This window comes from Mustela erminea, chromosome 16 (assembly GCF_009829155.1).
Source record: "Mustela erminea isolate mMusErm1 chromosome 16, mMusErm1.Pri, whole genome shotgun sequence".
Classification (NCBI taxonomy): Eukaryota; Metazoa; Chordata; class Mammalia; order Carnivora; family Mustelidae; genus Mustela; species Mustela erminea.
The window spans coordinates 76,828,572-76,855,704 of record NC_045629.1 but is presented as its reverse complement, the minus strand read 5'-3'; the positions used below and the strand labels follow the sequence as shown (position 1 = coordinate 76,855,704).

General features: G+C 53.9%; 1 protein-coding gene across 2 annotated transcripts in view; it reads left to right on the top strand.

The window, feature by feature from the left end:
• The first annotated feature begins 207 nt into the window (after positions 1-207).
• ST3GAL1 (ST3 beta-galactoside alpha-2,3-sialyltransferase 1) overlaps positions 208-27,133 on the top strand; it is a 38,341-nt gene continuing 11,415 nt past the window's right edge. The window contains exons 1-3 of one of the 2 annotated variants that reach the window (XM_032315543.1): positions 208-271; positions 20,401-20,644; positions 20,731-21,312. In XM_032315543.1, coding sequence (XP_032171434.1) covers positions 21,001-21,312 — 312 coding nt within the window. In that variant the 5' untranslated portion in view covers positions 208-271; positions 20,401-20,644; positions 20,731-21,000. Of the gene's footprint in view, positions 272-20,400; positions 21,313-27,133 lie in introns of both variants that reach the window. The other variant, XM_032315541.1, reaches the window with a different exon arrangement.

The following is a 27,133-nucleotide window of genomic DNA, read 5'->3' as shown; positions in this document are numbered from 1 at the left end:
TCACTTCAGGGTTTGGAGCACAGAGCCTTGCCACTCGCTCCTCTGACTCTGACCCAGCACTCTGAAGGTGACTATTGTTCTCTCCCCTCAGCAGGGTCAGACAGGGCTCTGCCCTCATAAGAGTATTTCATGTGTACATGGCTGGCACTCTCTAGGGAGATCTTCATGCCTTCCCGCTGTCATAAGTCTGAGTATTCTTTTTTTCCTATTTTTCAGATAAAGAAACGGGGTCTCAGAGAGGTTAAGGAATTCCCCCGAGGTGGCACAGCTGGTAAGTGGCAAAGCTGGGATTCAAACCCTGCTCTCTGTGACTTGACTTCAGAATCTGTGCTCTTAACTGCCTGCTCTTTCTGCCTTGAACTGTGTTGAAATGGTTGTCCCCCCACCACACAAGTGGGGGAGACCTGTGACCTGGGTTTTGTATCTCTCGCTATGCCTCCTGCGGTATCCAGGACACAGTAGGCTCTCCAGACATCCAGGATTTTTCGAAGGCAGTCCTTTCTAATCCCAGGCGGTGGGGCAGTGTTCAGGGGATGGGACATTCCTCTCATCTTCAGAAAGTTCTGCTTAACCAAGTGCCTTCCCTTTTTGCCACATTCAAACACATCAACAGGTCGCCAACACGTACGGCACGAGAAATGCATTCTGTGCCTGATTATAAAGCCTGTCTCCTGTCGTGCAGGCAGACCGTACGGACAGATTATTTTGACAGTGGACGTGTCTTTGTGATTCAGAAAGTAGGACACTTGACTTCTCAGTGGGAAGAGGGGAGGGAAGGTGGCGGAGGTGGAGTCCAACGTGGGCCTGACGCCAGCCCGGGCCCCCAGCACCCTCCTCCCACATGCCCTTGGTGGCCTGCCGGGGGCTAACCCACTCCCGCAGCCTCTTCTGCAACCTCACCGCGGCTCGGACCAGCCCTGTTTTCTCCTGGTCCCCCTGCTTCTCCTGCCCCCTCCCTCCCGTCCTGAGAGTGCCAATCGCCACTTCCTCGTCCTTGAAACCCACTCGGTTGTTTTCACAAGTTTTCCTAGAACCTGTTTGTGAAAACGCTTTGAGAACGAACAAGCCCCATTTAGTAACATGACCGCAGATTAACTGCCTGATTAGGCCTCTGGAGCTCTCAGAGAGCACTCGGGGCGGGGGCGGAGTGGGTGTGACTTGGCTTTGCAAACTAGCTTCCGGGGTGGTGAGACCCAGCGACGGCCTCGGGGATCTCCCCCACCACCTTGCCAGGAAAAGCGGTTGAAGTAGCAAGTTTCTGCTTGGGGAAGACTCGAGTTTCAAGAAAATTTGAAATCCGCTAGCTAAAAAAATGTCCTCATCCTGAAGTCTGGAGAGCTGGTTCTAGGCATGGCTCTACCACGTGACACTGTGTGAATTTAAAAAAGAAAAAAATATATTTTCTATTTTATTTTGTATTATTATTTTATTTTATTGCATGCATGCATATTTTTATTTCTCTAATTTTTTTTTTTTTTTTTTTTTTTTTTGCTAAGTGTGTTCCCATTTCTGGGCCTCAGTTTGTCCATCTGTACAGTGGGGATGCTTGGCTGTGGTTTCCCAGCCAGAGCGGCAGTGAGGTTTTGATGATACTCACACAGATGCTCCTGTTCCTGAGTTGACAAAGAAAAGCCATCAGGACAGGGAACTGAGAAGGGGGTGGTATTTGATAAAACACCCCCATCCTCCGTGGGTACTCTGGTCGGGACAGACCCGGAGCCACACACACACACACCTGTGGGACACTGAGCCCCTCCATCCCCATGGCTGGCATTCCCCCCTTCTCTGGAAGTCACTGCGAGGCTCCAGACTGTCTGGGAACCAGGCCCGTGCGCCCCACCCAGCACAGCCAGGTGTCCCCGTCCCACGCCGTGTGCCCCACATCCTGCCTCGGCCACAGAGGACCTACTCCCCGGGGCAGGACCCATGCCTGCGTGCCGCAGCTCTCGACAGATGCACAGAGGCACAGTGTGGTTTTATGGTATTTTTGGTTTTGTTGTTTTTTCAAAAGCCAACGGAAGTCTGTAGGCTGAGCTCAGCCTTCCCTTCTTAAGGGTGGCTGATCTGCCCAGTTGGAGACAAAGAGGCCCCCAAGACAAGGGTCGGGGTTGAGAGGGCACCTGCCCCGAGCTGCATGCTGCCCTGGGCCATCCGTGGGCAGGGCTGCCTTGAGGTTCTCAGTGGCGCATCCCATTTCTCGTATGAGGACGCCGAGACCCCACAATGATCAAGGACCATCTCCTTCCACCTCTCCCTATGCACAAACCCACAGGAATCTCTGCTTTCTGAGCTCTGAGCACTTTCACCCTACCTCTGGCTCGCACATACTGTAGGAGCCCACTGTTGTCCCCTGCATGGGAGACGCAGCAGGCAGGGTCATAGGTGACATTTCTGCCCTCCTGGTGCAGGGAGACAAAGCCAGAAAGAAGGAATTCTGTATACAATGAAGTGTCATCTTGTGACTAAGTCTGTGATGGGAAGTGTAGTCGAACCTGGGGGCAGTGACAGGTATGCTATTTTAGGGTGATCAGGGAAGGTCCCTCCAAGGAGCGTTTTGGGCAGAACCATAAATATGGCCAGGGAGCAAACGGCGTGGATTCTAGGGTAAGAACATTCTACACAGGAGAGAACAGCATGTGCAAAGGCCCTGGGACCAACAAAGCTACCAGCCTCGATTATCTTCTCCATCTGCCTCCCTCCACGTGTCTGCAGGGGTGAGGCGGGTGGTTGTGGCTGTGTAGTGAGAAAAATCGAATGGAACTGAACGGGGCAGAAGGAAGGTGTGTATCTAATAGGAAACTACTTGTCTTGTTCCTTAATCATTGCACTGTCCACTCTTGGGTGACATTTGAAATAGTTCCATACTTCCAATTGTTCCTTGCTTTGTATTTTTTCTCAAACCACATGTTTGAGCCAGACTCCGTTCCACTACTTCAGGCTTGTTTTTCTAAGCCGGACAGGAGCCTGGATTTCAAAACAACAGACATAGAGCAAGAAATTGTGCTGGGGCTATACCACAGACCTCAATCTGATCTCAGGAGAGGGAAGTCCCATCAGGCAGAGCCTGGGGTGGGGGTGGGGCTAGGGCAAGGGCCAAGGCAGGCATATGGGTGTCCCGGCAGGGCCATTAGTGGGCTGTGATCTCCGGCCGACTCATCCTGCCTAGGGGTTACTTCTGCTGTGATCTGTGAGGATACTGACCCCTGTCTGGCACCTGCTGGAACAGCTCATGGACCAGGTGTGCTGGAAGGAACGTATTTGGAGAGTTAGGGACTCCTGGTTCTAGTCGTAGAGCCAACACAGAACTCATACACAGTTTTGGGCAAGTCACGTCCCCTCCCTGAGCCTTAGTTTCCCCACCTGAAAAAGGAAGCAGAGAAACATGGTCCTCCCTATGTTCCTATGTGATCCTGAAACACCGCAAGCCTTTGCCTCTGAGGCAGGCGGCAGCCAGGCGTTGAGATAGAGCTTTCCAGCAGCTCCCCTTTGATAATGTAGGCCTGGGGCTCTCAGCAGAGGGATGCCCAATGCCAGAGGCATGACCTTGGCGGTCCAGCCTCAGGCATTCAGTTAAGAAATTCAAGCAGCCGTCACCTCTCCCTGATCTGGGCTCTGTGGCTGTGGCACCAGAAATTCATTTCCAGGAGCAGAGGAATGTCTCTCTTTGCTTGGGGCCCAGAAGGACTTATTAAGTGTTCCATTAACTGAATCTCATTCAGCTGGAAAAAGAATAATCAGAAAGCTGTTCTGCCTGGTTACTGGCCTGGGAACCCCTTGAAAGTTTCCCAGAAGGCATGCTCCAAAAAGCTCCCATACATAAGACAGCCCAGGCCTTCCTGCAATCTCCCCGAGGAGCAGGCAGCGTGGGGGTCGACCAGCAAGCCCATCGTGAGTCAGCATCATTGGTGCATCCCTCTGTCCATCTACCCATTAAGCAGGCCCCCATGTGGGTACAGTACCAGAGAACTTGAACTAAATGAGACACAGCCTATGCTCTCAGTAACAAGTCAGGCTCTGCCTGTCCACCTTCCTGGTTTGGTCGAACTCCAGAGAGTTCATGGCTGAGCTGACTATCAAGGTCACAAAAACATAAACATTCAGAAATGTTCTTCTCTCTGTGTTAATCTGTCTTCTGTAGTGTCTGCCCCAAATGCATTGGCTTGGCTTTCTTCAATCACATCAAATTCTCTTTTGCTTCCTTCCTTCCAGTACATTCTCATCTCACAAGGATTAGGTGGGGGAGGAAGGGGAGGAATCCAGGGGAGCGTTCCTGGGCAGGTGGCACTTGAGACACACAGTCCACCTGCTGGGGGACCTGTGGGCCAGAAAAATCGCTCCATCAGCAAGGGCATTATCCTGATGAGAAAATACAGCGTTTTGTAGCAGACAATAAGTGAGCCATCTTTTGGTCCCAGAAAGACATTACCTCATGTTTTACAGTCATTTGCTGCAGGCGCAATGCTGAAGAATGATCCAGATAAAGGACTGGTGGGGCCTTGCATGCTTAGCCTGCCCAGTAAGACACCTGAGAGTGCCAGAGACACGTAGAGTAGCGCTCTTAACAATAGGGTGGTATTGAAAATGCCAGGATTTGAATCCTAGGTCTGTCACCTACTAATCGTGAGATGAGGTAAATTTGCAATTGCTCAATGTCTTTTAGCCTCAGTTTTGTTACCTGTGAAATGGGATAGTGCCTACCTTTCAGATGATTATTCAAGATTATATAAGATCGCTGTTCTAGGAACACGGTGGGGAACAGAGTCTGCGTTCAAGGAACCTAGTTGTATGGAAAATCTTCTCAGCTGTTCCTAAGTATATCATGTTGGAAAACAGCTGGGTGAAATGCAGAGTGTGACAAACATCATGATTCAGGGTGCAGACAGTGCAGGGATAGTCTCTCCGAGGAGTTGACTTGGGACCCAGCATCCTAAGTGATGGCTAGTCTCCAGCCTGCCCACAGGTCCTGTGCTTGTCGTCTTGCGGAGGACACGTGGCTGGTGAGTAGAGTGACCAAAGAAAAGGCGTGGAGAGTGGAGTCAAAGTAGGCAAGGACCAGGTCTAGAAGGATCTTGCAGGGCTGTGTCAAGAGCCTTGGATTTCATTTCCGGCATGAAGGGAACTGCTGGAGACTTTTGGGTAGTGGGAGGCATGCTTGGAGAGGACCATGGAGGGGCTGGAAAGCTACGGTCCTGACTGAGTTTATCCTGTTCCCCTCTTGCTGACTGAGAAGCTAGCCTGTTGGTGTGTCACGGATCCTGGCAGGTGCCGTGAGGCTCTGGGATGCCGGCAAGGGCTGTTGTGAAGAGCAGGTTGTGGCGGAGATCTCATGCCCGGAGCTAGGGCTCTGAGTTACCCCTTCTAAATCTGGGGGAAGATGACAACTCAGTCAACATTCGCAAATTCAGAGCTCTGGAAACAGGAAGGGAGTGAAGGTTTTGGGGGCCGGCCCCAGGTCATGGCTTATCGGGAGGCCCTCATCTCTCTATGTCTACCTGTCACACGGAGAAAATTTGCATCCAGGCAGAGCTGTGAACCTCGTAAATACAAGTTGAGCCTGAAGGAAGTGCACTTATTATCTGCATTAGCCAGAATATTTTACTTGAGGCAAATTATGCTGAGAGACTGAGCTGGTCTTTGGCAATAATTTAACACAGGTTCGCTGCAGGAATGATAATTTATAATAGTAATATTTCACAAGGCAGCAGTCTATAGGATAATGTCTCTTAATAAGCCATTAAATAGATAACATGCTCCAAACCAATGATCGATTACACTGTTGTTCCAGGCAGAGTGAAGTCCAGATTTAGTTGAGGTGTACCGTTCTGTGAGCCGGGGGTCTATGGAGTCAGTCCCTCCAAGCAAAAGCTGCTGGCTTGGGTCCCTCGATGCTAGCGGGCCACAGGACTGGCGTTGACAGGCAAGTGGGGTGCCCCTGAAGGTTAGTTCCCCTGGCGGTGGAAAGGCTCACCAAGGCAGGAACATGGGCCCTTCTCCCAAGACCGCTGAGTGGTTTAACAGCACTGCCAACAGGAAATGGCCTGGCCAAGGCAGGAGCAAGTGTCCCACGGTTTCCGGAGAGCGATTCAGGGCAGCAAAGAGAAGCCTCACCCAGAGCAAACACTCCGTGAGTCCTCCCAATTCTTGGTATTTAAAGTTCAAATGTCCACTGTGTCACAGCTGCCACTCTACGTGTCCTTATCGCCACGTCCCCGGTAACGTGGCCACCAGCCCCCGGGCCCCCGAGTGCTCATGGAAACAGATGTTTGTGGCGATACCCTGACACATCCTGATGTAGCTTCCTCTGGAAGTAGCTCACCCTGAGATCAGAGCAACTTTGCTGAAGTCTTAAAGAAGTGCAGTTGAAATTCTAACAAACCAACACACAGCGAAGAGGAAGCAAGCTCAGCCCGATCGATGGTCATTGTTCTAGGTTTTTGTTTTCTATTTTTTTTTAAAGATTTTATTTATTTGACAGAGAGAAAGATCACAAGTAGACAGAGAGGTAGGCAAAGAGAGAGGGGGAAGCAGGATCCCTGCTGAGCAGACAGCCTGATGCGGGGCTCGATCCCAGGACCCTGAGATCATGACCTGAGCCGAAGGCAGAGGCCTAACCCACTGAGCCACCCAGGCGCCCCTGTTCTAGGTTTTTGATTATTCTTTTTCTTGGCAGAACATAGCAATGTTTGATATGTAGCTCTGGTGCACACACACACATAGACACAGACACACACAGACAGACAGACAGACACTCACACCCTGACCGCCCGCCAGTGTCTTCCTGGTGAAAGATGCTGTTGGTCACTCACTAAGGCAGGGAAGGAGATGGTGTGAAGGGGCAGGACCCCAGAAGTCCAAAGAAAGGAGCAGAAGGAAGCATGTGGGATGCCCTTTCTCGGGATCTGGTTCCTCATCCCAGCCCGTGCTGTATATCTAGAGGGAGCAGTGGCTTATCTCGGTCACCCTCCCACACAAGCCCGTGTGCTCCCTGCATTGGCCCAGGACACACAAAGACAAGGAAGTCTTCGTGGAGTCCCTCAGCAGGCAAAATAGTCTTTCCTTTGCCATGACTTCAGCACCACCCAAATCAGGGGAACCCCCCCCTTTTTTTCTGTGGGCAGAGGTGGGGTCAGTCTGTGCAGATGCGGTCCTGACCCCTGACCACATTACCTGCCTCGCATATTGTGTGGATGTCTTCCGACTCTGAATTTAGCACAGCTCAATCTACACACATAAGAAGATTTGCGGATTTAAATTCCTTTTGTGCGGCTCAAAATATGAAAATATATCCACTGCTTCTCATATGACCCTAATCCTGCTTAATCACGTTTCTCAGACGTGCTTCCCCAAAGTGCCCGCTCTGAACCTCACTCACTCTTTGTGCTGCGGGGAATCTCTGTTTTCCCTTCCAGCGAGCATGAAGTACCCGGCTAAGGAGAGGAGGACTGTCGAGCCCAAGAAAGGGGCTCTCTCCAGCTGTCAGCGCCGCCTGGGTCTGGGGGACCTAGGCAGACAGATGGTCAAGTCAGCACAGGAAGGAGTGGGGAAACTGATCCTGATGGAGATGGGCTTCCCAAGGCACGAGGATGGAGACAGGGCTGGTCTCAGGCTTCAGGGGCTGCATGTGCACCCCGTCCAGTCTGGCTTCTTGATGCTGGTTGCATCACTACTGTGTGCTGCTCACAAACCATCAGCAGTGGCTCCCCGGTGCCCTTAGCCCAAAGCCCACGTTCTTAAAGACTCCGAGAGCTGGCCCCACCCACTCAGGGCACCCTGATTTCCCTAACTGTGCCAGGCGTCCCCATCAGCACAGCCACCACGACCCTGCATTTTACGGAGCTCTCTGCTCTGCTCTACCCTCTCCACCCCACTTAGTCTCCACAAACACCTCCTCCACGGAGCCTTCCATCTTCCTTCCAAGTTGCTGGGGCTCTTAGCCAGTGTTCACGCCTTGGAGGTGCATGTGACTTGGGAGAAGGCAGGTCCGTGTGTGAACTGTCATGTGCTGGATCCTGGAGCTGGCCCAGTCTGGCTTCCTTCGAGGCGAGGAGAGACACATCACTGGGGTGTGCAGGGCAGTACAGGTGTCCTCACAGGTGAGAGGTAAGGGCCAGGTAAGAGATGCCTAGATGAGGGGCCAGCCAGAGCAGCACTGAAGAGCAGACTCGGGAATCAGCCCAGCCCTTCCTAGCCCTGTGACCCTGAGAAAGTATCCTGAGACCGTGGGCCTCAGCTTTCCCATCTATAAAATGGGACTGATCGGTACCACCTTCCTCATAAGACCTGCGACCGCCTCTCTCACGCCCTGGCTAGTGCCTAAGAAGTTGTGTCGTCTCAGAGCCCAAAGACCTCCCCACTGCACAGCAGAGGGACGGGTACCTGTCCCAAAGATCCTCTGGGCCCCTTCCAGGAACCCAGCACAAAAACGTGCCAGATACTGAACTGCCAGATGGGCAGACTGTGTGTGGGGAAGATGGGGAGGCGGTTGAGGCTGCCAAGCCATTATCGAGATAAGGAGGAGACCCCGCCAGTGTTGGAGATGTTCTGTGGGCTTTTGTCTGCTGACAGAACCATGAGGATTCTCTCTGACAGCTCCATACTGAAGCCGAGCAGGAGTCAGAGGGCCGGCGAATGGCAGAGGCGGGTGAGTCAGTGACAGGGAGGGGCTGCACGGTGGCTGGGGGTCAGGCGGCAGCCAGCACTGGGGGCAGCCGTGGGCTGTAGGGGCCTGGCCCTGTGGCTTGCCCACACCAGCTGCTGCTTCCTGTGGGAGGCGGGGCCGGGAAGTGGCTCAGGTTTTTACCAGGGAGCCTGGGGCCCGGCCTGTTAGAGGGCCCCCTAGTGGGGCCTGGAATGTGGGGAGCCGGGAGCCTGGAGCCTGAAGAGAGCCCAGGAGGAGCCCCTGGCTCTGGGGCTGGCACGGGCCATTTCAGTGGGAGACCTCCTGATGGGTGAGTTCCTGGGCAGCGGGGCTGGGAAGTTTCCAGAATGATCAGCTACCCAAGGCGGGAGAGGAGCCAGGGCTCTGGGCGTCCAGCTGGCCCAAACCAGCTCTTCGCCAGAATCCTCTGAGGCTGCCAGGGCCGTTCCTCGAGGTGCGGGGCAGGGCCCTGGGGCCACCGGTGCTGCCCAGCAGGACGCACATGGTGTTGGGGGTGGTGGTGGGCGCTGGTGGCAGCTTGTGAAAGGGCTGTTTATAAGGATGTAGTTGGGCAGAGAAGCCACGGGGACTGGACCATCCCTAGGGATGGAGACTGTGGAATGTTTTGAGCTCTAGGGCTAAGGAGGCAAGAGGATGAGATCAGAGATGTTGCTGAGACCCCGAGACAGAGCCAGTGTAGGCGGGGAGCGGCCAGAGCCCCCAGCGTCTGCCCCCTTTCTCTCCAGCCTCCCACCTGTGTTCCCACGGGCCAGACCCACAGGAAGCCTGGCAGAGTGGGAGCCTGTGCAGGCCCTAAGGCCAGCCCCTGGGCACGGAGCAAGGTGGGACAGGCGGAGGGAATACCAGATGCCCAGCTCCCCGCCTAGCCCCCCGGAAGACTTGGGTGCACCCATTCAGCAGCCCCGACAGGCAGGGGAAGCAGGGATGACACGAGGAGGTGCCATCTCCTCAGGCCTGACTTTGCGTCCTACCAGTGTGGCTTGGGCAAGCCTCGACCTCCCTGAGCCTAATCTGGAAACATCACTGTGTCAAACCCCGCTGGGGCTGCCTGAGGCTCCCAGGATGTGGCCCCAGCTCGCCTGCCAGCTCCATCTTGCATCGCTCCCTCGGGCGTTCTGCTTGGCTTGGTCTCTCTTTCAGTTCCTTCAGACTCACCTGCTGTTTCCTGCAGACCTCTTGCCCCTGAAGCTTCCCCAGCCCAGAGGCTCTTGTCTTCTCTGCCTAGTTACCCGTCTGCCATGCAGGCCTCAGGCCATTACCACTTCCTAGGGATACCTGCTAGCTGCACCTGATGCCCACTTCTCTGTAATGCTGAAGATGGTTGTACCAGTCAGGATTCTCTAGGGAGAAAGTTCCCATAGAGTACAGGTATACACATGTTTCAGGAACTGGCTTATGTTTTGTGGAACGGGCAACTTCAAAATCCATAGGGCAGGACAGCAGGCTGTAGACTCAGGCAGGATTTGATTTCTCTGTTACAGTTTTGAGAGAAAATTCTTTCTCCGGGAAGCCTTGGTTTTTGCCCTTACGCCGTCAACTGATTAGATGGGGCCCACTCACATTTTGGCAGATCATCTCTTCCACTTAAAGTCAGCTGATTATAAGTGGCCACCAGATCTATTAAATGCCTTCACAGCCGCACCTAAACTAGTGTTGGACCAAACAACAGGGCACCATGGCCTTGCTGAGTCGACGCATAGAACTGATCCATCGCGGCCTTTCTCAAGTCTTCGCGTGATTCCTTAATAATCTCAGCCTCGGCCCCACTCTGTAAGGTTAGGTTTCAGGAGGGCCCAGCAGTGGACAGAGCGGCTGCTGCCTGGCTGTGCCCTGCAATGGTTGGGTGAGAGAACCATGGGGAGAGACAGGATCTGCGGGGGGAGTGGCGGGGCACGGATCAGAGTGACGTGTCTGTCTGGGGCACGGTAACCGTGTGTGGTGAGTGCTTCGCTTTGCACAGGCTGCGCCTTCCTGCTGCACCCCCCCACCCCCCCGTGGACACACCTGCATTTTAGTTCCTCAAATGTACGGTGACACCAGGGCAAGGTGAAATTGCCCCAACATCCGTGTTGATGTCAGCTATCTTTGACTGAAGGTCAGGATCACTCTAGACACTTTCCTAGATCCATAAACCCTTAGCATTGATCCCGAAACATGTTATATATTCCATATTCTGGATAACGCTTTTATAATGTGGGGGCTGCCTATTGTAGTCCGTTTGGAAACTGACCGTCAGCGCTAACCACATTGTATGCATTCGGTTTTTTCTCTGAATAGAGTCTGGGGTAAGCAGGGGCTGGCCTCGCTGTCCCATTGTACGGAGGACGAACTGAGGCCCAGAGATGTGGACTGGCCTAACGTCCTGAGGTGGCGCTGTGTCCCTGTAGGACCAGAGGGTTGCTGCTCCAGGGAGGAGGCTGTCCATCCCCTGGGTGGCACAGGGAGGAGAGAGGCCTCAGGGTCAGCACAGCTGCTGGCTGCATTAATTAGAGACCTGGTTTTTACTCTGGAAGGAGAGAAGCAGCCACTCCCCACTCTACAGTGTCGGGGAGCCTGTCATTCCTATTCACCTCTGCATGTCCGGGGCCCCCTCTCAGGCATCCCCTCAGTGTGACCAGGCTCCTCTCAGGTGATGTTTTGTGCCAGCTACAGGGTCCGGTTGCAGCGCGGCTGTTCCTTTCTGGCCCCGGGGAAGAGTAAGACATTGAGGGTGTCCAGGTCTGGGCTGGGCCGTGGGGATCCGGCTGCGAGCTTTGGGGCTAACTTGGAGCGGGTGGAGCTGAGCTGGAGTGAGCGCACTGGGAGAGAACCAGACAAGCAAGGAGGGCTCACGCTCACCCCATTGGGACTGCCCTGTGGGGCCCCTCACCTCGCTTGAGGTTCAGATGCCAGGCTCAGGGCAGGGCAGACCCCTGGATACCCCCCACTGGGCTCGGCCTCACCTGCCACCCCTCTTCATCACTTACCAGTGGAGGGTTTTGGGCAGGGAACTTGACCACTGGGACCTCTGTTCCCGCCTCCAAAAGATGGAGGTGATTCCCGGTTCCAGCACCATGACTGTTGTGGGCTCCGGGCTCTGATCCACTGTCCTGCTTAGAATAGGGTCCACCAGCGAGAACCCCTCCTTGCTGTTAAAAGATCACCTCTTGCCCTATGGCCCCTTCAGAGGCAAGGGCGGTGTTTACCTCCTATTTATAGATGAGGGACTCGAAGCTTAGGCGGCCCAGGTTTCATCCCTGGGGTCACACTGCCAGGGGCTCAGGGACTTCGGACTTTCCTGCAAGGCCTCACCCCTGGCAGAAGCAGCTGGACCAGCTCTCAGACCTCGCCACCTTGGCCTCTGCTGGTTCTTGCTCTGTTTCAGCTTAGTTGGAGGCACCTTCCAAGCTCCTTCCTGGGGAAGTGTAGAAACTGCCCGGCTAGGGGCAGCTGTGTGACCAGAGAGGTTCCATCGCTGAGAACAGGCATGTACTTGGACTCCGGGGCCTGGTTCCCCTCTCAACTCTGGCGCCTTATCTCTGGGTCATCGGAGGAGTCACTTCCCCTCTCTGAGCTCAGCTTCCACATCTGTTAGCAAAAATGGGACAGAAGCGTAGGGGTGGGCGTGTCAGTGCTCCGTGTAGGACACTGAACCCACGGCGCTAATAACACCCAAAATTCAGGGAGCACTCAGGGAGTGCCATGCACCTCTCTGTGCCACTGACCTACCTTGACTCGTGTTTTTTCTCGATCCAACCCTGGGAAGTAGGTATCATACTTATCCCCAGGCTATGGATAAGAAACTGAAATAGAAACTTGTAGCAAAAGGATTAGATTCCGGGGATCCGGTGCTTGCAAATTTATTGGAAAGGTAACAAGAGGGGAGTTCTTGTCCCATGGCTCCAGGCCGAGGTCCAGAGGCCAGGAAACTACGGGAAGCCAGCCCGGGGGTGAGGGAGGCAGGTGCTTCTCGGTCCAGGGCTCAGACCACGAAGCAGTCTCCACCGCTGTGGGGGGGGGGGGGACGGCCCTGCGTCCCTTTTTTTTTTTTCTTTAATATATTTTTTATTTATTTTCGGCATAACAGTATTCATTGTTTTTTGCACCACACCCAGTGCTCCATGCAATCCGTGCCCTCTATAATACCCACCACCTGGTACCCCGACCTCCAACCCTCCACCCCTTCAAAACCCTCAGATTGTTTTTCAGAGTCCATAGTCTCTCATGGCTCACCTCCCCTTCCAATTTCCCCCAACTCCCTTCTCCTCTCTAACTCCCCATGTCCTCCATGCTATTTGTTATGCTCCACAAATAAGTGAAACCATATGATAATTGACTCTGCTTGACTTATTTCACTCCGCATAATCTCTTCCAACCCGTCCATGTTGCTACAAAAGTTGGGTATTCATCCTTTCTGATGGAGGCATAATACTCCATAGTGTATATGGACCACATCTTCCTTATCCATTCGTCCGTTGAAGGGCATCTTGGTTCTTTCCACAGTTTGGCGACCGTGGCCATTGCTGCTATAAACATTAGGGTAGAGATGGCCCTTCTTTTCACTCCATCTGTATCTTTGGGGTAAATACCCAGGAGTGCAATGGCAGGGTCATAGGGAAGTTCTATTTTTAATTTCTTGAGGAATCTCCACACTGTCTTTTGCCTGCCCAGCGATTACTGGCCAAATCGCAGCGGTATCCAGAGCCCTACAGGCAGGGGAAGCTGGGAAATGTGGTTTGCAGACTTTCAGGCCCTGCAGTAGGGGAGAGGACCCAGAGGAGGGAGGGAAGAGTCCTCACACCCCCAGACTGTATCCAGCCTAACGGGCCTTGTAAGCTGCAAGAAACGGGACGTCCCAGTGCGCCCCATGCAGACACGGTAGGCACTCTGAGCTACAACCTTTGCACAGAGAACTTGGGCCACATGGACTGCAACAGTACTCTGCTAGCCTCTAGCCCCTTCATTGCTTTGGGGCCCCTTCCCTGCAGGTTCTGAGAGGTCATGGCCAGTAGAACGGCAGGTGGTCCCTCAACGGATGGAAACCACTCATGCGGCAAGTTGGGATGGTCATTGTCTTAACGCCCCTTGGTGCTGTCGTGCCTGATTTCATTTGTTCTTTTAAATAACCCTGCCAGGAAGGCAAACCAGGGCTTCTGCTGGATTTTTTCTTTTTTTTTTTTTTCTCTCTCTCTCTCCCCCCCCCCCCCCCAAATGAGGGCCTGGGCCTGGGGGAGGGTTGAGAATTTACATTTATAACCAACCCTGTGCTGAAGACTGGCTGGTCGCTTCTGTGCACGTCCTTTCAATCTACCGGGACCCTCAGGGATGGGCGCTTTTCATCCTACTTCTTGAATTCAGAAACTGATATCGGAGCGACGGAGTGCCTTTCCCAAGAGCCCACAGCTGGGAATGGACAGAATCAGGATTTGAACCCTGGTCTGTCTGTGCCATTTTCTCTTCCGTCAGCTGTTGACCATGACCCGATAGCAGGTGCCTCACGGAACCGGACTAGGCAGATGCCACATGTCCAGAGAAGAGGTCGGGGCTGGGTAGCCGTGCAGGAAAGAATGGCTCTTCTTTGACAGAAGGCTTGAGGCCCTTCCAGTCAGTTCTTATCCCATGCCACCCTGGGCCACCATGTGAAGCAGTCAGGGCACCCAAAGCCAGGACAGAGGGGATCCCGTTTTCAAGAACCGGAAGACTCCTAGATGCCGGATCCTGAGCACACGATGAGCAGCGTTGAGCTGGGAACTCATCCTCGCTGCGTGTCCTGAAGCTGGTGTGTGTGGACGCCGTGTGAAAGCAGATGGAGCCGGGGCGGGGGCGGGGAGGTCATGGCAGACGAGCGAGGCTGCAGCTGCCACCCTCTGCCTGTGGATTTGCCGCCCTCTTTCCCTCCAGCTGCTCGCTCGGCCGCTATGAGGCCATTTGTTTGGCACCTGTGGGGCTTCTCTGGGCCTGCCCTCTTTTCCAGATTTTCTGAGCTCCCCCCACACCCAGGACTCCCGGTGCACCGGAAAGACCCTGTGGCCTCCATGTCCAGCGGTGGCAGAGGCCTATAGACCATTCCTCCCTCCAAGAACCAAAAAAATGGAATGAGCTAGAAACCCAGCTCATGAAGAGGACAGCTACAGCAGCCAGGCGCTGAGAGGCGAAGATCCCCGAGAGGAAGGAGATGAGTGGGGGGAGCCTGGTACTCCAGCTCCCTCCCTGCGGGAGGGCTGTGCCGGCTCAGAAAAGGCTCCAGAAGCAAGTGGAAACAGCAGCAGCAGCTCCGTGTTGGGCCATCTCACAAACTGGGAGTAAAACAAATTAAATTCAATTAAAAATAGAACTCAGGACCGCCGGGTCAGCCTAAACCTAAGCGACCAAGAGCCTGGAGCAAAGGGAACCTCAGAGAAAAGAAGAAATACTCTGCATCCCTTCTTCCTTCCAAGCATCTGTCAGTAGTTCAGCTGCCTGGGACCAGAGCCTGAGAGACCAAGCTGCAAAGAGCAGCTGAGCGACTAAAAGGCTAGACCCAGCTTTGGATAACCTCGCGGGGCAGGGGAGATCAGAGGTGAGAGCACGCAAGGAAGACAGGCCTTGGTAGACATCCCAGATAGCCTTTGAGAAGGGCCGTAGTCTGTAAGTGGGGGTAAACCAGAAACAAGTGGGGGTAAACCGGAAATAACCAGTCGCTGTGAAAACTGAAACATGGCCCCAAGGCACCTGCTCACCACCTGGAACAAAGTCCCATGTCCCTGCTCCACCTGCTGACCAGGAGAAAGCACCTTCCTCTCTGAATAAGGACAGCCTGCTCGGGAATCTCTGGACTTTTGGCACACAGTATGCACCATTGCCAGTCATGCCACGGGACGGAACCAAATGACCAAAGGGAGGTAAAGAGAGAAAGCAGACAACAGAAATAGACCCACATGTTCCCCAGATGTCACAAGGTGCAGACAGAGTCTTTGAAATAACTGGAGTGCATAATTGCAGGAAGAGGGACAAGGTGGGGAATTTTACCTGAAAAGAACAGAGCTTATAAAAATTTTCCTCAGATGGAAATTCTAGAAGTGAGCAATACAGTAACCAAAATTAACAACACCCTAATTCAAACAACAGAAGAGGATGTGAACAAGGTAGGGTCCATCTCAAGAAACTGGAAAGATTGCCCAAAGGAATGACAGGGAGACAATGAAGATGAGAGCAGGTATTAATGAATTACAGGGTTGGCTGTGGCTACACAGAAAGATCCGGGAAGAGGTAGAAGGCTGGGTCAAAGTGCTGGCTCCGCCACCGTCTCACTGTGTGACCTGAGACAAGTCACTTGCCTTCTCTGTGCTTCCATTTCCAATGTCAGGGAAGTAAACATGATTATCCATTTTGCCCAGTTGATGTGAAGATCATGTGGAGGACAGTTGAGGCCCCTCCTTGTTGGATGTGCTGATGTTACTAGCAGCCCTCCTGCAGGAGACTGTGCACAGAGCTAGGAGGGCATCCCAGCCTGGGGAGAATTGTGCACCTCAGCAGGTGTGAACATTCAGAAACCCATACTGTTTGTTCACCTCATTCCCCAAGCATTTGAAACAGTTCATCTGTCAGTGGCTGGCCATTGCCAGCATCTCCTTGTGACCAGGTAGGCTTATCTTGTTAGGGACCTTCTTTGAGAAACCTTGACTTTCTGTACTCTTGAAAGGGTGCTGATGTGTATTTAACATTGTTCCAGGGACCCCCGTAGATGGTCACAGATGCATTCTCGGTGCCCACTCCAGGACAGGTGGACCTTGGAGATAATGCTGGGTTCAGTTCCAGACCACTGCAATAAAGTGGATATTGTAACAAAGTGAGTTAGAAGAATTTTCTGATTTCCCAGTGCCTACAGACATTGTGTTTATATGGTAGGAATCTATTAAATGTGCAATAGCATTATATCTTTAAAAATCAAAGATGGGTACCTTACTTTGAAAATACTATATTGCTGAAAAGTGTTTACCATCCCCTGAGCTTAAAGCCTGTCATCATCACCAGTCACAGATCATCTTCACAAATACAGTAATGAAAACCTCAGAAATACTGCGAGAATTACCAGATATTACATGGAGACGCCAAGTGGGCATATTGGGAAAATGCTGCCGGTAGATGTGCACGACACAGGTAGGGTTGCCTCAGATCTGTCTGTAAAAAGCCCCAATCCGCAGAGCAGGACAAACAGGATATGCTTGTCCTCCAGGATGTGGCTGCGAGACTTCAGCCACTCTGCTGGCAGGACAGGGAGCCGTGTCCTTCCCCCGCTTTGTTTTGCGGGGGCGTGTCTGTCCCCCCTCCCCGTGCACTTGGCATCCTGGACTCAGTTCCGTTTCAGGGAACCAGGGCTGGTGTTGCCTCTGGTGCTACAGGCTGCCTCAGTTACTGGAGCGCAGGGAAGTCATGAATTCCTCATTTCTCCCCAGGGGCCGGAAAAGAGGGTGGAAGGGTGGTGTTGCTTTTCCACTGCAGCTTATTTCAAGGCTTTGGAAAGCACTAATGGATTCCAGCTCAGAAGCCTCTGATGGCCAGTGGGATCCGAGGGCATGCTCTGGTCTCGGAGATGCGGCTCCCAGCATGTGCTGAGTGGACAGGAGTGGGGTGTCATGGTTTCCTTGCCTCTGCAGCCCAGGCTTGCCCTCTGTCTCTACTCTCACCCCACCCCAGCACCAGCTTAGACCATGAATACCTCCCTCGAGGAGCCAGGACGTTATCAGGAACCCCTCATTCAGAATTGTATTTGGTCCGTGTGGTTCAAGAACAGTCATTTATTTGAGTGACCTTGTCTCTGCCTTTGGCTTCAGGATTCAGAGTCATCGAAAGCGTCTGGGGCCATGCTCGTTACTGAGACAGATGCAGGAAGACTGTGTTGCTCTTCTGCTCAGACCCTTCCTCGGGTCCCTGGGTCACACAGAGCAAACTTGGTCTTGCGTAATGACTTCCACAGCCCCATGTTCTCTGCCCCACCCCACCCCACACCTATTTTTCTTCTTCCCATTGATCCAAGGGTACCGCCCTCGTTTCTCCCAAAGGCATCCTTCTGAAGATGCCTACTCCTAGGCATCTTCTCCCAACGTAGATGCCCAAGAAGGCATCTTCTTCCATGATTCTACGACAATAAAGGGGATTTATTATCTCATGTCATTAAACTGTTGAGATGTGGGGTGGGCTGCAGGTATGGCTAGATCAGGGAGTCAGCACCACTTATCTTGGCCCTGTTCAGCAGTCACCTCTTCCACATGAACTATTAAAATGGCCATGATGTGTCCTAACCACCTGTCCCAGAGGCTGACCCATCACAGGCCCCTAGAAAATAGGTAGTGAGTGAATCAGATGACTGGACAGAGTTTACCTGGTTGAAAGCCCAGAAAAGTGGACAGAATTGGTATTTCCTCATTTCTCAATTGAAGAAATGGTTCAGAGAGGGCAGGCTTACATCTCTGCTCTGAATCGTTGGCCCTTGCCTTTCCCTTCATTCGGTTCTGGATTCCTTCATGCCCTCTGGATACCAGGTGACAGGGCCCCAACAATGAATGAGAGTGAGCTCCTATCCTCACGGGTCTCCCAGCCCAGGGAGGAGGCAGATAAGTGAACAGTACTGGTGGAATGGAGCCACCACACTGTGGAGGCCAGGAGGGGACCCTTCTCCTGCCAGGAGAGGGCAGGCCTTTCTCCAGAAGTCAGCACCAGCTGATCCCTGAGGAATGAGAAAGAGCAGGCTGGGTGGGTTGGACTTTCCGCACTGTGGGGTCAGCCTGGGTAGGAGCAGCTGTGACCTGTGGGTCAGTCATATTGCTTCAAGTTTTATATAAGTAGTCTGCTTCACACAATAAAGGGGATTTATTATCTCATGTCATTAAACTGTTGAGATGTGGGGTGGGCTGCAGGTATGGCTAGATCAGGGAGTCAGCACCACTTATCTTGGCCCTGTTCATCAGTCACCTCTTCCACATGAACTATTAAAATGACCAGTACATATTATATGTTGGCTAATTGAATTTAAATAAAAACAAATTACACAGTAAAAAAAATAATAATAATAAAAATAGAAAATGGGCAGCATGATCCTGACTTTTATATGCAAAAATCAAACAGCCAGAGCAAAATAAAGTTTCTTCCCTCCCTACAAGTCAGGGGGTTTAGTGTGATTAGTTGACTTAGGACACGTGCCCATCCCAGGACCCAGAGGGCTGGGAATCTTCTGCCAGACACATTCAGTCAGCGGCCAGCCTGGAAGATAACCAGGTCAATCTCACTCTAGTGATGGAGCTGCTTCTTGCTAGAGGAGCAGGGGGTGGCTGGAAGGGATGACTCTGGGCACCCCTGGGTTATAAATATGAGTCAGGTTGTCTTGAACACTGAGTAATGGAGAAGTAGGAGAGTCGAAATGGCCTTGCCAACCGAGCTGAAGAGTTGAGGGAGTTCTAGCACACGTAAGCCTTGGATGTTTCCAGGAAGGCCTTTTGGATTTAACCGGATTTTTGAGCACCCCCCCTCTTTTCTACCAAAAGGTAATCAATAACCCTTCAAATGTCACTTTCTTGGAAAAAAAAGGCATCCTGCTCGTTGACGTTTATACATCGAGGGTGGGGATGAACGGGCCAGACAGAGACTGAGTCGGAGGAGAGGGGACACATTCCAAGCAAAGACCAAAGTCATCACACTCAAGTGAAGAGATGTGACCAGCACAAGGGCAATGCGTTCTGGGGGCTCGTGTTAGGGACATCTGAGGAGTCCCTGTTTGCTGTCTTTGGTGGAAATGGACTCCCCCTTTATGTTTTCCAACTAAAGACCAGTAGAGAGAGAGGATGTTGCTTCCGGAGCAGACGATCCACCCCCCCCCCCGCCCCATTCCTGGTGCCCCGCCCCTCCATGCACATGGAATCAGAGGCCTGTGGAGCTGGATTCAGATCCTGCTTCCTCCTTTCCCTGGGACCTTGGGCAAGTCATTTAATCTCGTTGAATCTCAGTTTATTCTGAGGACAAAATGGGGACCCCCTCTCTGGCTGGCAGTGTACTTTGAGGACTGCTGAAGGAAGGAGACACATGCGTGGCCCATCGTGTCTGGCTTTGAGTGAATCATCCAAGAACCCTCACTCATGTGTGCATTGAAAAAGAAGAAGCTTAGCAAATGGCCAGTACATCCCAGCAGCTCACCCGTAGCATTTTACTTTATCTTTGTAACCCCTTGGTAAGTGGAGGTGTCGTTTTCCCATTTTACAGAAGAGGAGGCTGAGGGCCGGGCTGACTGACGACCTTAGCAACTTGAACCTGAGCCGGCTAAAGACCACTCTGTAGGACTGAGGCTAATAGGCAAAACTTGAATGCCAAGAAGGGCAGAAGCCTACAATTCCCACTGAAATTCAGAATCTGAACGAGAGTGAAGGAAGGAGTAGCACATCCTTGGCGGGTACTCAGCAGTCTCTGTGTCCATTCCACTGGGCGTGCATCACTGACCCGTTGCACGGATTTTGATGGACTGCTTTAAATGGATCTGGTTCTGGTGGCGGGAAAGATGGTGGGGTGGCCCCTGTGTCCCTTAGAAAACCTTGAAGAATGGGAGTTAACATCCCATCATACACATGCACAGACCAAGGCTCAAGAGGGTGAAGAAATGGTCCAGAGCCACCTGCCCCGTTGGCTTGACTCCAGAGGAGATCACGGAGTTCATCCTGGAGGAGGTGGGGAGACAGAAAGGCAATATACCAAGGTAATAGAATTTCATTCTGTTTTCTTCCTCCTTTTCTGTGCAGATGACGGACAAGCCTCAGTGCCTCCCTCCGGCGTGCTGCTGCATGGCCACATCTCTGGTCACAGCAGGGGAAAGACCCGGTTCTGATTAAGCATCATCACCCATCACCCTTTCTGGAGCACAGTGGCAAAGACAGCATCCCTCTGTCCCGCACCGTGACCCTTCCTCCGAGGTCTTCACCCCAAAGAGTCCTTGCACTGTCACCAAGATTAATTACCCCTCAACCCCTGGGGATGTGAAAGGAGGTCATTTTACTAAGTTTGATTAAAGCTTTAAGAGATACTGTCGGATGTTTCAGGACTGCTGACAAAGCCGCCTACTTTTTTTCCAGAAAGGACAAATTATATGCAAGAAGCCGCAACCCCCCAGAGGGGACCACTTAGCCTCTGACTGTCACGGGGTGATGTCCCACACCCTGGGGTGGCCATCGCCCGGCAGGAGTGAAGTCGGCCCTCGCAGGCCTGGAGGCCCCCCTGGGAATCCCTGTCTCGCCTCGTGAGCGGGCCTCCATCTCTGGGACTTTCTTCCGAATTCCCCCTCGACCAGGCGTGATTTCCTCCAGCCCCGCCAGCCCCGGGAGGCGCCAGTCCGGACAGCAGAAATGGTGACCCTGAGAAAGAGGACGCTCAAAGTGCTCACCTTCCTCGTCCTCCTCATCTTCCTCACCTCCTTCTTCCTGAACTACTCCCACACCATGGTGACCGCCACCTGGTTTCCCAAGCAGATGGTCGTAGAGCTCTCGGAGAACTTCAAGAAGTTCATGAAGTACACGCACAGGCCTTGCTCCTGCGCCCACTGCGTGGGTCAGGAGAGGGTGTCGGCCTGGTTCGACGAGAGGTTCAACCGGTCCATGCAGCCGCTGCTGACCGCGCAGAATGCGCTCCTGGAGGAGGACACCTACAGCTGGTGGCTGGTGAGAGCCGGGCTGGGGGGTGTGTCTTGGGGCCCAGTGGGGCGCGGCCATGGGCTGCACGGGGGGTGAGGACGGGGTGCTTAGCAGGGGTTGGGATGGAGGCATCGTTTGTTCGTGCGACAGCTGTTCATGGAAGACCCACTCTGTGTAAATCAGAGCCGAGCGTCCCTATGCGTTCCCCGTGTCTGCTGGAGCAGATGGCCGGCCACCAACTGGGTGACTTAAAACAACAGACAGACCACGCCAGGCTCTGCCTCCCTCTCCACCTGACCCCTCCTCTGGGTCTCTCTCCACCTATGTCGGCAGGACCACCTGTTCCTCCATTCAGGGCCCCCTAAATCCGGGATGATCCATCTCATGATGTTTTAACTTAACGCGGTAAAGACCCATTCCCACCAGGTCCCGTTCACGGGGAGTTGGGGCTTGGACATACCTTTGTGGAGACCACTGGTTCCCTGCACTACAGATTCCGAGATGCAGAAAAGAGACCAACCAGGTCCTCATTCTCAGGGAACTGTTTCCTGGCTGAGGGAGATAGATGAAAAACCTCGAAGACTGACTCAGCTGGAAATGCCCTGATGGAGGTCACATGAGGTTTGTGATAGAGCCTGGGGGCCCCGGGCCTCTGTAAATGGGGTCATCGGGAAGGGCTCTGAGGAAGCAGGACTTGAGCTAAGACCCTGGAGGTAGAAGGCACTGGGCATAGAAGGATCCAGAGAATGTGCTCCGGGTCATGGCAGCAGCCAGCATAGGAGCCCTAGGGAGGCCTCCGCGGGGTTCTGTTGGAGGAGCAGGGCCCCGGCAGTGGGCAACCCCCACAGTAGGGTTTCTGGTTTGTTTTTTGTGCAACAGGAAGCTGCTGTGAATCTGAGGGGAGTCCCAGGATCCGATTGAGGGGTTTGAAAGATTATTTAGGGGATTGAACTCCAAAATAGAGTGAAGGGGGTGAGAAAGAATTAACTCCTTGCGGATTTATTGGGCACTTACTATATGCCAAGTGTCAATATAATGAAATTGAAAAAATAGTCTTCTCTTTCTTGGGTTGCCAGGGTGGCTAGAGAGGAGGAGACAGCCAGCCACAGGCTGGGGTCATAGGTGTTGCTTTGGAAGGGAAGCGGGGATCCAGAGGCGCAGAGCAGGGTCTCTAATCCCTACCTTAGGGCTGGAGTGGGAGCTCTCAGAGAAGGCTTCCCAGAAGGGACAGTGGTGGAGCTCCTCCTAAAGGACTCAGAGAGGTTGTCCCAGTGGGGAGCACAGGAAGGGCTCTCTAGGCCGAGGGACCAGCTGTGCATCAGCCTGGCAATGTGAACAAGGTTATGTTAAGAAGTTAGAATTGTGTGTAGACTGAGAAAATCAGGGGGGGCTTCCTGCAGGAGGCTGGCTTTCCCAGTCAGCAACTCTAAGCAATTCTCGCACTCTGGGGAGCTTCCCGTCTCTTTGAGCAGATTGAAGAGTCTGCAGTGACTCAGAAGATGGGAGTCGGAATGCGCAGGCTCAGTCTTGGTTCGCTGAACTGTGTTGAGCCCCTCGGTGTGCAGGTCCTGGGGTGGGTCCTGGGGAGGTGGGAGAGAGAATAGGCAGGGTCTTCACTCCCTCGAGGATTCCAGTGTCTGCTCTGGGAGGCAGCAGACCAGGCTTGACGGAGATTTGGGCGGGATTTCCACCTCGCACTGGTGACTCTGGGGTGGCTACGTCTCTGTTCCTGGGGCTGCCCCGCCCATCGTGAGATGTCTAGCAGCATCCCCAGTTTCTACCGACGAGATGCTGGCGTCACCCACCCCCTGCTGTGAGCCCCAGAATGTCTCCAGATATTGCCGGCTGACCCTGGCAGGAGACAAGGGGGTGCAGAATTGCCCCATAACCTCGGTGGGTGGGGAAGGAAAGTGAAAACCCGGAAAAGAAAGGTAACTTGCTCCAAACAGCACATGCCATCCAGCCTTCCGTACCTGGAGGTACTGGTGAGAAACTTCTAGAGTGGGTAGCCAGGACGACTTCATCTACTCCCCTCCCAAAGGTCCTCGGGGAGAGCCGCTTCTAACGCTCTCAGGCTGGCTTAGGCTGGGATGGATAAAAAAGTATATATATTTAAAAAAAATCAATTTCCTGCTATAATCTGTGTATCTTTGCAGAAACTGCTCTGTGCCTTCTAGACTTAGGAAGTGGGATGTGCCCTCACCGTTCCTGGCTTTTGCTCCCGACTTTCTTGGTCTCATCAAGAGGGCTCTCGAGGAACCTCCTCGTCTGAGTCCTCAGATGCAGGCTCTAACAGCTGCGTCACGAACATTAGTTTGTAACACTTGTATTTATTCTTGCTGGCGGAATGGGCAAGTGATAATGAATTTGCTTCCCTCTGCCCCAGCGCTTATCAAGGCTGAACATTTTTCCAAGTGACTGTTGGTATTTTATCAACTTGTCTCCCACGTCCCAACCTTAGCCCTCATCGGTAGCCCCTCTCTCCTGGAGCTCAGCGCCGGTGGCTTCTTGGAAGGGGTGTGTGGTGGGGATAGAGAGCTCTTGGGAACAGAAATCGATAGAAAGGAGGAGGGCTTTAAAGCTTCTGGGTGCCTAGATGACACAGAGACCACTCGTCCTGAATAGAGAGAATCAGGATACCACATCGGACAAGATCTCCTGTTCTCCAGGTGGAGACACAGAATATTTGAAATCAAAGCCACCCTGGGAATTCCAAGATGCATCACAGCTCTGCCTGCAGCCACTCCCCCCCCACCCCAGGGAACCGGGACAATCTTGTGGACAGATCCAGACCCAGGACCCCAACCATAGAGCTCCTGCCTTTCACACATTCGGAGCCTGGCGGGAGCCCACCGGGAGCCCCGCTGTAGGGCACTCAGCTGGCAGAGAGCCAGCGGCAGGTGGCTGGTGCCACGGGGCCCAGGAGGCAAGCCCACACTCTCCCTAGGCTCACTCTGCGCTAGGCCCCTGGGAGCCCTGGGGTAGAGCAGATGACCAGAGTCGTGTTCTCCTACTTAGACTGCGAGGGAGCCCCAGCCCAGTGAAGGAGGAGTGCTTTCTTTGGGAAACAGGTGGCTGCGGTGTCAAGGAGACTGGCCAGCCCGCTGAGCCAGGAGGAGTCTGAGGCCAGAACTGCAGGGTCTCGAGCTCCCACCCTGCCTCTGAGCTTCAAGGTTGCCATCAATGGGCATCACAGTCCCGGTAGGCAAAGGAGACAGGGCAGGTGTAAGCTCCAGCGGGAGCGGGGGGACAGGAGCAATCACACGGGGCCACCCCTGGGCTGGCCCCAAACTGCCCATGACCCTCTCCTCCCGCCTGTGTCCCAGTCACGAGGACAAGGGTCCCCTCTGCCGCGGCCACATTTCCACACACTGTTGGGCCCACCCGCTCCGTCTGCCCCTGCCTTCTGCCCCGCCCACATCTTCCTGCCCCAAGCACGGTGCTCAGTGCACAAGACAGTAATACCCGCCCCCTGACGCCGGGTGCCGCTCTGTTCGGGGCCCAGGCCTCGCTTCCAGGCACCGCCCTCCCACCCCCCAGCTTCACCACACCCTGTGAGGACCCCTCACCTCGTTTCCCACTTGTCAGGCTTGCCTCACGGGTGAGGGGCACAGTCGGATCACGTTCCAGGGCAGAGACAAGCTCTGGAGTCAGGCCGGGGTATTCAGGCTATCTTGGGGCCTCTGGGCCATCCACTCCACCTCGCTGATCCTCAGTTTGCTCAGCTGTAAAATGGGTACGTCATACCACCTTGCTCATAGGACAGTTCTGGGGAGTGAATGAGGAAATGCCTGTGAAGTTCTTTGAGTGGGGCCTGGCATGGAAGGACCACGGGGGGCTCCTGGGTGGCTTCTACGCAGGTCATGATCCCAGGGTCCTGGGTTCGAGCCCCACGTCAGACTCCCTGCTCAGCCAGGGTCTGCTTCTCCCTTCCTCTTTGCGCTCTCTTTCTCTCTCACTCTCCCTCCCTCTTGAATAAAAACACAAAATCTTAAAAAAAAAAAAAAAAAAGAAAGAAAGAAAGAAAGAAGAAGAAGAAGAAGAGGAAGAACCACAGAACACAAGCTTCCACCTATGACGAGGGCTCACAGGCGGGCACACGAGCCTGCTCTAACTTGGCCACTGCACGCACGCGGCATCTAGAGCATGGGGGGTCTCTGCTGTGATGGGTCCGGTGGGTGTCAACCCCGGCGGAGCTCAGCACCCTGAGTGGGTGTCTGTCTGTCCGTCTGTGCTTGCTGCTCAGACGCCCAGGGCCGGACAGACAAGCCCACAGCAGCCAGACGTTACACGATGCCCGTGGCGAGGGTCCTGCGTGCCCAGCACATGCGTAAGGCAGAGACCAGTATTTTGGGGGACGGTGGGAGGCCTCGCAGGTGCCGCAGGGCGAGCTGGACTTGGAAGGAGGAACAAGGTTCACTGGCGGAGCAGAAAGGCAGGACAGGGGTGGGGGCAGGATACGTCCTTCCAACACGCTCAGGGGGTTGGGACAGGAGGTGCAGAAGGCCAGACATCATGCCTCGAGGCTCCCCTATAGTCCTTCCCCATCTGTGGCCCGAGTGTGAGTGTGCCAGGACGTGTGCCTCCCTGACCCCTGCCCGCTGAAGTGGACCCTGCCATGGAGATCTTGTCCCCCGCCCTCCCTCGTCCCTCGATGCAGTCGCCGCCCGCCCCATGCAGCTGCAGCCCTGACTCCAGCGTCTGCTTCCCAGCCCTGCCTGAAGTCACAGGGCGGCCTCCAGGAGCCCTGACCCCAGCAGGCAGGCTCCTGTGGGGCGCTGACCAAGAAGGATACTTGGAAGTTCCTGCAGAGGAGTGAGTGAGACAGAGAGGTTGTCTTTGAACTTCTCAGCATTCCCTCCTGCGGGCGAGTAAGCAGCCTAGTGGTCCCTTTGCTGTCCCTGACGAGAGGGAAATTGGAGTATCCCTTCCCAAGGGAAAGGGGCACAGGGACACAGATGAGCACTGAGGGCCCTGCCCCATCCGACCTCGCGGGCAGGTGCACAAGTTAGGATTCTCCTGCAGAAGTTTCCTGCCCCAGCTCTGGCTGGTTCCGCTGCGGACGTGTGGGTGCACGTGCCCGATGGCCTCATCCTTCTCCCCTCTGGGCCTCCGTCTCCGCTCCTGACGGCAAAGCACTACAGCAGATTCGAGGTCGCCGACGGGATGTAGCCGGCCTTGAGATTCCAGGTGATGGCGGGGCCGGGCATTCAAGACCCTCACATCCCAGCACGAGGAAGGGAGTCCACGGAGTCTGCAATGGTTCTCCTGCTGTGCAGTTGCAAGGACTTTAATCCGCCCCCATGCTTGGTGACGCACTTGTCCAGTCCCGTGCCGCCTTCCTTCCAGCGAAGCGTGGGCAGCGGGCCCGGGCCAGTGACAGTCTGAGTGGGAATCAGATAACATTGTTTGGTGTGATTGCTGTTTTTAACTTCTGCCAAGTAATCCTTGCTTTCCACTTGCGGTAGGGATGGGAGATTTCTTTTTAAAATGAACTTTTTTTTTTTTTTTCTTGAAGTGAGCCATTAAAAATGAGTAAGACAGACGTAGCTGGGTTAAGACACCGCAGTGCTGTGCTCCCTAAGTCCCACTCCCAGGGCCTCAAGACTTCAGACCACGGGGACGTGCCTCCAGGACAGTGTGGACGGGGTCCTCCACCTGCACCGGCAGCACCACCCGGGAGCCCGTTGAAAGTGTGGGATCCTGGGTTCAGCCCAGTCCCACTGAGTCAGGCCATTTGAATTAGCAAGATCCTGGGTGGCTGCCCATCCGGGAGCTTGGAGCTGCCCCAGGAGATCTTACCGCAAGCAGGTGTTTAATCTGGGGATTGTTCTGTTTTATTGTGTTG